The 9,775-nt window shown below is 53.2% G+C and overlaps 1 protein-coding gene across 1 annotated transcript; it reads left to right on the forward strand.

Moving 5' to 3' along the window:
* Window positions 1-4,123: 4,123 nt before the first annotated feature.
* Window positions 4,124-6,528, forward strand: LOC137462674 (interleukin-20-like). The gene is made up of 5 exons (XM_068173250.1): window positions 4,124-4,537; window positions 4,640-4,705; window positions 5,112-5,264; window positions 5,647-5,721; window positions 5,831-6,528. Exons 1-5 carry the CDS (start codon window positions 4,379-4,381, stop codon window positions 5,906-5,908), a joined length of 531 nt encoding a protein of 176 aa, XP_068029351.1. The 5' UTR covers window positions 4,124-4,378; the 3' UTR covers window positions 5,909-6,528.
* Window positions 6,529-9,775: the final 3,247 nt, after the last annotated feature.

Here is a 9,775-nt window from a genome sequence, read left to right on the forward strand (position 1 = left end):
TTTGACAGGGGTTTTGGGGAGCTACAGCATTATCAGCGCAGGTGGAACACCCCACAGTTATTTTTATTTCAGGTGGCTGAGCTGGTTTTCGCAGCTCTTTTCCTGAAGGACATCAGGGAGGGATCCTGAGCCCAGATATTATTGCTGGATGCTGTTATGAAGGCTCAATTCTTCCTTGATGAAAACTTCTGGGAGCATTTCTCTCATTCATGTTCTCTGCCTCTGGGGACCTGAGAAAAACCATTATCAGGCTCATATCTGAAATGATGGTTTACCTAAAGCTGCTGTGAAATAGGGGCGATGACAAAGAATGTCAAACCAAAGCTGGGCTGTTGAGTGTTATCAGAACTTCTTAGAGCACAAAAAATGCCTTGAAAGGCACTATTGAAACTGCCTTATCACCCCCAGGCACTTTACTGGAAACCTGATGTTAAATGTGACCTGGGACCAGCCCTTGAGAGCGGGGCGCGTTCGGACCAGAGCAGCTCGATGACAATTCCTTGAAGGATTCTTTTAGGATGAAGTGAATGATTTGAAATGAATTACTGGGCATTAATTAAGCTGGGTGAGGGCAGGCTCAGGAGCGCAGTAACTCCCAGTAGCACCACAGGGGATGGAGCAGGGCTGAGTAACCAGCCGGGGGTGAGTCAGTGCCTTGTCCCCTCCGAGTGTCTGGTCCCTGTCACGCTCCAGGGCTCTCCAGGACGGTGTCCTGTGTTAGTCACTGCCCCAAGCCCTGTGTCTGCCGCAGCCTGGTGCTTTCTGCCGCCCTGGAGATGTTTTGTCACCACAGCAGTGACGGTGACAGCGGTGCCGGGCAGGGCTGAGCATCGTCCCCGCGGCGCTGTGGGGACACAGCGAGCTCCAAAGGCTCCTTCCTTCCTCCCAGCGTTATTCTCCAGCTGCTCTGGGGATATTCCCTCCCTGGTCCTGACTCAGCCCCTTCTGTGCCTGTGTGATGTGGGATGCGCTGCTCGCCACGGACTTTGCATAGGTGATTTCTCAGACGAGTTAATGACACCCAGGGCTGAGTTTGAATTCCTGAGCACCAGGGCAGTTGGCTCACAACCCTCTCTGCTGCCTTCGCTTGTTAGTTGGGCCATCACTAGCCTTGGAGCGCCCTGTCACAACGTGCCTGCCATAAAACCCCGAGGGAGGAGCCCTCCCCCGTTAGCTGGAAGCGTTCCTGGGGAGAGGAGCGCCTTCCCTGCCCCATTCCCAGCGCTGAGTGCCCCAAAGGTTTTTTAACTGTGCCCCGAGTGCCTGCGGGAATCGCTTCCCATTTTACTGAGCTCATCTGCAGCGTCACACTGCTGAGTTTCAGAAATCCCTGTTCCTTCTTTCCCTCTTCCTTCCCAGAGCAAAACAGGGATGATGTGCTGTTTCATTGCGGGTGTTTTCATGCTGCAGGAGCTGGCGGGTTGATGATAGCCTGGGGAGAGCCACGCTGGGGGAATTTGCTTCCATCTGGGTTTGGTCCAACGTGTGCTGATGGCTTCAAACTGCCAGAGGGCAGGGATGGATGGGATTTTGGGACGGAATTCTCACCTGTGAGGGTGGGGAGGCCCTGGCACAGGGTGCCCAGAGCAGCTGTGGCTGCCCCTGGATCCCTGGAAGTGTCCAAGGAAGGTTGGACTGGGCTTGGAGCAGCCCGGGACAGTGGAAGGTGTCCCTGCCATGGGACATGAGATGGTCTGTGAGGTCCCTCCCAACCCAAACCATTCTGGGAACCCTGCTGGTTCCACCCCCTCTGCTCTGAAATGAGAGGCCTTTGGACATCCCCCACGTCCAGCACCTGGGGTGCTCCATCACCACCATTTCACACCCAGTAAAACCCCAAAACGAAAATCTCTCTGGGTTGCTCCCCACCCCGATGAGGTTTTCCTCCTCCTTGCCCTTGTGCTGAGGGTCCTGCTGTTTCTTTGGCTTTGCAGAAGGTCGGTGACAAAATAGAGAGGCTGAGGGACACATGCAGAGACCTGTACAAGGCCCTGGACCCCGATAATCCAACATTTCCCTCCTGCTCCTGTATCATCCCAGCATCTCTCCTCCACCTCCCCCACAGCCACGTCTCCTCCTTGCCTTCTGGCACTTGGCTGACCCATCCTGGGCGTCAGTTCAGTTACCAAAAGGAAAAGAAAAAAGAAAGAAATCCTTTCATGTCATCTGCCATTTACATAATGAAGTAAGAACTCACTGCCTCTTCCATTGTTTCCTCACCCTGCTGGGTGTGCACAGGGCTCCCGGGAATGCTGCCACTTCCTCTGCTTCCAGCAAAACATTTGCTGCAATTCCAGGCAGCAGCTCCAGGGATTTGGGGGAGGATTAACAGCCCAGACCCCTCCAACACCTCAGCCAGGGCAAATCCAACCTGCTGCAGCCTGGGCCCTGCCCTCTGGCTGATTTCCAGCGGGGTGAGGGAGGCACGGTGGGCGCATCTGGGGCGCTTCCAGCAACCCTGTGTGCAACAGCCTGACTAGCCTGGGCAGAAAATCCATTTGCCTAGTGACAGATCTCCGCTCAAGACTGAGCTTGGTTATCAATAAATTAATTAGTCACCCAGCAGATGCGTGCAGGACACCACAGGCACAAGGTACACCTGCATTGCAACAGGGACACGCTGGGGCTGCTGTTCCAGGAACCTGCTCCAGAGGCTGCCTCTGGCATTAGAGGGGTGACTTTGCCACCCCAGTGCCCTCCAAGTCCAGCTGGCCATCCCTCCTGGTCCCAGAAACTGCAGGGAGTTTATTTAGCTGCACAGTTTTGTTTGTAGACTGAGTGAAGCTCTCTCCAAAGGGGCTGCAGGAACATCCAAACCAGCCTCGGAGCCAACAGCACAGGAGCCTGGGGTTTGCACCAGCACTGCCACATCCGTGTGACAGTGTGCCCCAGGTGACAATCCCTGGCTCCCTGGGGACAGCCTGGGGCTGAAGTGCTGGGGGGAGAACGTGTCTGCTCCCTGGCTGCACCAGTTTTGCTCAGCAGGGAAAGCTCATGGTGAGGTGGTCACGGGGCCACTGGGCGGGGGTCTCGGGAAGGTGTCAGTGGAATTTCTGTCCTTTTGCAGGGTGACAGATTTGGACTGATCACCTGAATCCCCTCTGACCCTGGAAACCACCTCTTCTGCCAGCAGGGTGGGAGCTGTGTCCTCCAAAACCCCGGACCTCGTGTTTCTGTGCATCTCCAGCACTGCGGACACAGGATGGAGAAGTGTCCAGGAACTGAGGAGATTGGGAACAGCATTCCCTGAACCTGGTAGTAGGATTCCTTCAATCTGGGACCAGGATTCCCTGAAAGTGGCAGAGGAAGGCCACTTGTGCCAGGACCATGATGGGGAAAACCCTGGACTTGAGTTTCACCTCTTCTACCAGGTCCATTGCCAGAAGTCCTGGAGTGTTGGGACCACTGGCATCTTGTGGAGTGATGCCACTGAGCTTCCCACATCCCAACACCCCTGTGAGGAGCTGGGAATGGCCCCCATCCAGGAGGGGATTGCCAGCATTGCTCCATGTTGGGGCATTTTGGGGATGTGACCCCAAGGACGGTCCCTAATTTTGGGATTTCACATCCGTCTTCCCAAAAGAAAACCCACGCAGTGATGCCAGAGTCCCCGCCTCCGTAGGTGAGGGAAACACCTGTGGGAGAGAGAGCTGGTCCCTTGCATGAGCTCATTAATTCAGCAAATTGCAAAGGGAAATACGTGCTGGGAAAAGCAAGAAAAATCCCAAAAGTTAATCCAAGAGTTATTTCCTCCTGGTACCGGGATAAAAACGCCTTCTACGGAGCTCTCCAGGCCAGATGTTGGTGAGAGAGGTGAACCCACACCAAAGAGCAAGGTAAGATACGGAATTTATCCCTTTGCTCTATGTCCTTTTGGGTTTTCCCTTGTATTCCTATCTCTGAAATATTTTTTTCATTAGTAACCTTAATTTTCAGTGCTTACAAGACTTGTGTTTGACTTATGCTATTCCAGAGGGAAGCTGGTTTCTTTTGGGATAAAACTTTGGGATCTGTTACTTTCAGTCAGTTACCTCCTGTTGCTTCTGCGTCATGAGACTTAAAAATTTAATTTCACTGTATTTATTTTTCTGATAACATCTTTTCAGAAGAACTCTACTTATTTAGATGCATTTTAACTGATATTTTATTTTTCCTTTTCTTTTTGAGCTCGTCAGTTAAATATTTGATTTTTTTTCTCTTGCTCATGGGGAGCAAAAAGAAGTGGGTAAGAGATAGTAATGAGTATGGGGTTATTAATACAGATGTACAGGTTTAAAATAAAATATGTGTATTTTCATATGGATCATATGGAGTTGTGTTATTTAGGAAAATAAGGAGGAATATTCTCTTGCTTGGGCAGGTCTCCCAGGCAGCTGACATGAGAGGATCCCCCCTGTTCCTCTGCCTCTTCTCCGTGTCCTGCTGGGTGAATTTGATGCCGACAGCTGGGGACAAAATCTTCCACTTTGGAGCCTGCAGGGTTTCCATGAGCATGACAGAGATCAGGGCTGGCTTCACAGCAATTAAAGCCAATATTGTGAGTATTTCCCAGGCTCCTGGGGGGCTGGGGGAGCCGCTGGCAGCTCCTGGAGCCCCTCTGGAGCCAGCAGCTCCATGCCCATCTCCGTCCTCTCCGCAGCAATCCAGAGACCCCATCCGGACCCTGAGCATCCTGTCCCACCCTCACTCCCTCCACAAGGTTCAGGTAGGTGGCCCTGGCTGGGGAGCCCTCCCGGGATCCAAAAGCAGGTGAATGTGACCTTGAGAAGTGCAATCTATCATAAATCAGTAATTTTCAGCTTTCTCACATCCCAAAGCCCTGGGCAGGAGCCACTGTCTGGGTCTCAGCCTCTGATACCCAGCTGCAAAATCAGCTGGTTTTATTTTGTGAGACTTGCTGAGGATGGATCTCCTGGAAAATCAGCCTAAAATGATTTCCCATCTATTTTATCAGCTTCAATCAAGCACCAGTGAAGAAGCTTTCTCTGAGTCAAACTGTCCTGCTGTGCTCAGCTACCACGAGCTTCCTGTCAGAGATGCTTTATCCCAGAGAGCGACTGCAGGTTACACCCCTTTGGAAGAACTTGTAGTCATTAAATTAATTTTCTAAGTCTTCAGACAGATGCTGCATCACTTATCAGCTCTTCACCTTCTACGTGGACAAGGTTTTCAAGCACTGCAGGACCGAGGACTCGTTTGTGAACAGGAAAATCAGCAGCATCGCCAACTCCTTCCTCAGCACGAGGAGGAAGCTTGGGCAGTGTGTAAGTGCTGGCTTCTGCTCCAGTGTGCATCTTTTAGTATTTCACCTATAAACCAACCTGGGAGATTTATAAAGCTGCAAAGTCTCTATTTCTATGAATGGTTTTTAATGAGAGTACGAAGCAGAGTGGTCTGAAGAGTGTTCTGTCCACTGAGAGAGTTTTAGATTTGCCCACTCACCAGCAAACTCTCCTGTTGGTCCTAAAGCCCAAAATGTATCTTGTCCTTGTGTCTGTCAAGTGAGCTAAAGCCTGATTTAGGAACCTGCAGCCTTTCCCACATTTCCACAGTGTCTCAGTCAATGATGCCCAGCAAAATCAGAAACTGAAACCTTATTTTTTAAAATGAACTACCCTGACTAATGAATTAATCTTGTTTTTCCAGCGTGAGCAGAATAATTGCCTGTGTGGGGAGGAATCCACGGAGAAATTCAAGCAAATACTCGCAAACTATGAAGGGGTGAGTTGGTGACTGAGCCTGCCAATTAGCACAGATATTTAAATTCTCTTTATGTTGGCTTGTACTGATGGTGTCTGCTTACAGCTCATTCCTTTATATATAATTTCAGCTGAATGTCACATCTGCAGCCATGAAATCCCTGGGGGAGCTGGACATCCTCCTGGACTGGATGGAGAAATCTCGTTAGCGGGCGGCGTTAATTACCCACGGGCCGGTGCTGAGGAGCTGCGGGGGCTTTGCAGAGATGAGAAGTACAATAAATCACTGTATCAGTGCAGCTCCCCAGCAGTTCCAGCTGCATTCAGGCAAGCACAGAGAGCTTTGCCAGCCAGGGACATCAGCAGAGTCTTCATTAAGACAGAAATAACAAGTTTGATTAAATCAGCATCACCCTCGCTGATACCAAAGGATGCTCCCAGGGAAAACCCACGAGGGTTTCTCTTGCTGGCAGACATAAGCTGTGATCATGTCATAAAATTATTGTCTAAATTACAGATATTTTGTCCAGGGAATGTGGGGAATGAGTGCTGAGAGCTGTCTGGGAGGACTCTGGGGCAGCTGATGTTGCATAAACCGGGGCTTGGTCTCAGGGCTGCTGCCACTGATGGATCTGGCTGAAATGAGAAGTACAGTGTGGGAAATGCTTCCAAGAATAGGTCCTAGCAGGTATGTCAGGCCTCAGAAATCTGTGTTTCCTTTTGAGATGATATTTTCTGCCTTATCAGTAAAAAAGTTTCTGTGCAAGCTATGTGGTTGCTGAATAGAAAAAGGTTCTTGAGTGTATTGAGCAATTTACTGACACTCAGTAGTGAGTTTTGTGGAAATTGGTTGTGATAACCATAAATAAACCCAGCTTGAAACTGTGCTGAGTCTGTTTGTCAAAATTCTGAGGAATTATATGATTCTTGCTGGTGAAACTTTCTGAATTCTCTGTGGTGTCCTCTTACAGCAGATGCTGTCACTCCAGCACACCAGGGCTCATGCATCCTCCTGGGCATGCCAGAACCACCAAACTCAGACCTCAGTGCTGCTAAATCCCCTCAGTTTGTCTCCCAAACTGTGCATTATTTATAGCTCTGGTCTGTTCTCTAATATTTTGGGTGTTGCTGGTACCCACTGCATGCCCTAAATCCCAGCTGGGGGACAGCACCAGCATTTCCCTGTGGCACAAGTGTCAGGCTGGGTGGCATTTGGTGATTCCCTTTCAACAGAAAGATCTCTGCTCACTGTCCTCCCTCAGATATTTGCTGATGCCAAAGGAAAGCTTCTCAGGGCTTTGATTGTGTTAATTCTCTTTCCCATGGGTTTCATTTGTCCAGGTGTCAGGGCTCGGACTGGTGAACACATCTCGCCATGCTCTGGCAGTGCTCAGGAGAGCTGATTGCTCAGCTCCATCACTCTTTCAGGAATGACAGGTGTCTGGGACATTCCATGATGCTCTGGTGAAGAACAGCCCCTGGGAATGATGCTGGGATGCAGTGAGGTGCCACAGCTCTTCCCTGGCCACAGGAAATCAGCTGGCACCAGCTGAAGGAGCAGGAGCTGCTTGGTGAGTTCCTCGTGGATCTTTGTGGGCTCTGGATGACAGCTTGAGGTTTTATTCCACACCTTCAGCTCATGTCACAATCATTACAGCTCATCCCCTCCATCGATCTCACCCTGTGTGCTGCATCCCTCAGTCCATGCCTGCCTCAGTGGTTCACCTAAACCAGGGATTTTACACTTCTGTCTCCACTGCAGGGCATGGCAGCAGCCCAGGACCATCACCCACTTAGGATGGGTAAATATCAGATACCCAGGGATCTACTCTTCCTCCTCTTCCTACTCCTCCTCCTCTTCCTACTGCTTCTAACAATATTCCTCCCCCCAAAACCATTTCAACTCCAAAATACTCCACCAAAGCTGAGACTAAGCCCCTTGCTGCTGGTGTCAGCCTCTCCTGCTCCTTACTGGTTTCTTGTTTATTAAGAGAAGTTCCCTGGAGCAAGATCTCTGAACTTGATCAATTCTACACCTGAAAGGTGCCAGATGTCGCCTAAACTAAATGATGCTACACATTGTAATAGGAACAATTAATTAAGTGGCAGCAGAGGGAAGGAGCGGGGGCACAGCAGGCAGCGAGGGCTGCAGGATGCTCAGCCCATCCCGTCTGCCAGCCCCTGCTCCTCTGCCGGAGTTCAGCTCATCCCGGCTGCTCCCAGGGCAGCGAGGGAGGAGCGGAGCTGGGGAAAGGACGCCGTGGGGCAGGCTGAGGAGGAAGAGGATTTACAAAGGGAGAGCGAAAGGGGTTTTCTCCTCTCAGAAATTTCCAAACCCGAGCGTTCTCCTCCCGCTTCTGCCCGCCGGGGATGCTTTCCAGGCTCACGCCTTTCGTGTTGCACCTGGGTCAGGCATTCCCTCCCTTCCAGCGGCTCCGGGCGGGCGCGGACCTGTCCCGTCCCTTTCACGGACCTGTCCCGGTCTCATTGCGGACCTGTCCCGTCCTTTTCACGGACCTGTCCCTTCCCTTTCACGGACCTGTCCCGTCCCTTTCACGGACCTGTCCCGGTCCCATTGCGGACCTGTCCCGTCCCTTTCACGGACCTGTCCCGTCCTTTTCACGGACCTGTCCCTGTCCCAGCACGGACCTGTCCCGTCCCTTTCACGGACCTGTCCCGGTCCCAGCACGGACCTGTCCCGGTCCCAGCACGGACCTGTCCCGTCCCTTTCACGGACCTGTCCCGTCCCTTTCACGGACCTGTCCCTGTCCCAGCACGGACCTGTCCCGTCCCTTTCACGGACCTGTCCCGTCCTTTTCACGGACCTGTCCCGGTCCCAGCACGGACCTGCCCCGGTCCCAGCACGGACCTGTCCCGTCCCTTTCACGGACCTGTCCCGGTCTCATTGCGGACCTGTCCCTGTCCCAGCACGGACTTGTCCCGTCCTTTTCACGGACCTGTCCCGCCCCTTTCACGGACCTGTCCCGGTCCCAGCACGGACCTGTCCCCGTCCCAGCACGGACCTGTCCCGGTTCCAGCACGGACCTGTCCCGTCCCTTTCACGGACCTGTCCCGTCCTTTTCACGGACCTGTCCCTGTCCCAGCACGGACCTGTCCTGTCCCTTTCACGGACCTGTCCCGTCCCTTTCACGGACCTGTCCCGTCCTTTTCACGGACCTGTCCCCGTCCCAGCACGGACCTGTCCCGGCCCCTTCCTCGGACCTGTCCCAGTCCCTTTCACGGACCTGTCCCGACCCCTCCGTTCCTGTCCCGGCCCCTCCGTTCCTGTCCCGACCCCTCCGTTCCTGCCCGACCCCTCCGATCCAGTCCCGACCCCTCCGTTCCTGTCCCGGCCCCTCCGTTCCTGTCCCAGCCCCTCACGGACCTGTCCCGGTCCCATTGCGGACCTGTCCCAGCCCCTCACGGACCTGTCCCGACCCCTCCGTTCCTGTCCCGGCCCCTCCGGACCTGTCCTGGCCCCTCCGTTCCTGTCCCGGCCCCTCCGTTCCTGTCCCGGCCCCTCCGGACCTGTCCTGGCCCCTCCGTTCCTGTCCCGACCCCTCCGTTCCTGTCCCGGCCCCTCACGGACCTGTCCCGGTCCCTCCGTTCCTGTCCCAGCCCCTCACGGACCTGTCCCGGTCCCATTGCGGACCTGTCCCAGCCCCTCACGGACCTGTCCTGGCTCCTCCACACTTTTCCCGAGACCCAAACCCTTCCCACGGCGCTGCTGAGGGGATGCAGCCCTGGGGATGCGGCAGGTGAGCCCTCACTCCCTTTGAGGGCTGGCAGGAAGGTGCAATGTGAGAGCTGGTGAGGAGGAGGGAGATGCTGCCCCGCTCATCCCAGCTCTGAAAGTCCACAGTTCAGGAATTATTTGTGTTTCATCCTCAGGGAAATTCTGGAATGCACAATTCATGAATAATTTGTGTTTATCCTCAGTGAAATTCAGTGTCGGCCAGATAACCCAGCCTGCCATTGTCACCTCTTCCTACACTGCTTTATCTGTGGAATATTCAACTTTTCCCACCCTTTCTGTGCCTCTCTGGGTGGGCTCTCCTGTGATATCCCACAGATCC

The sequence above is a fragment of the Anomalospiza imberbis genome, chromosome 26, assembly GCF_031753505.1.
Source record: "Anomalospiza imberbis isolate Cuckoo-Finch-1a 21T00152 chromosome 26, ASM3175350v1, whole genome shotgun sequence".
Taxonomy (NCBI): domain Eukaryota; kingdom Metazoa; phylum Chordata; class Aves; order Passeriformes; family Viduidae; genus Anomalospiza; species Anomalospiza imberbis.

Bases quoted from the DNA above. Each gene is read 5' to 3' on its own strand.
- LOC137462674 (XM_068173250.1), top strand. From the start codon at position 4,379: ATGAGAGGATCCCCCCTGTTCCTCTGCCTCTTCTCCGTGTCCTGCTGG. The intron at 4,538-4,639 runs GTGAGTATTTCC...TCCTCTCCGCAG, and splicing joins CAGCAATTAAAGCCAATATT to CAATCCAGAGACCCCATCCG. The intron at 5,722-5,830 runs GTGAGTTGGTGA...ATATAATTTCAG, and splicing joins TACTCGCAAACTATGAAGGG to CTGAATGTCACATCTGCAGC.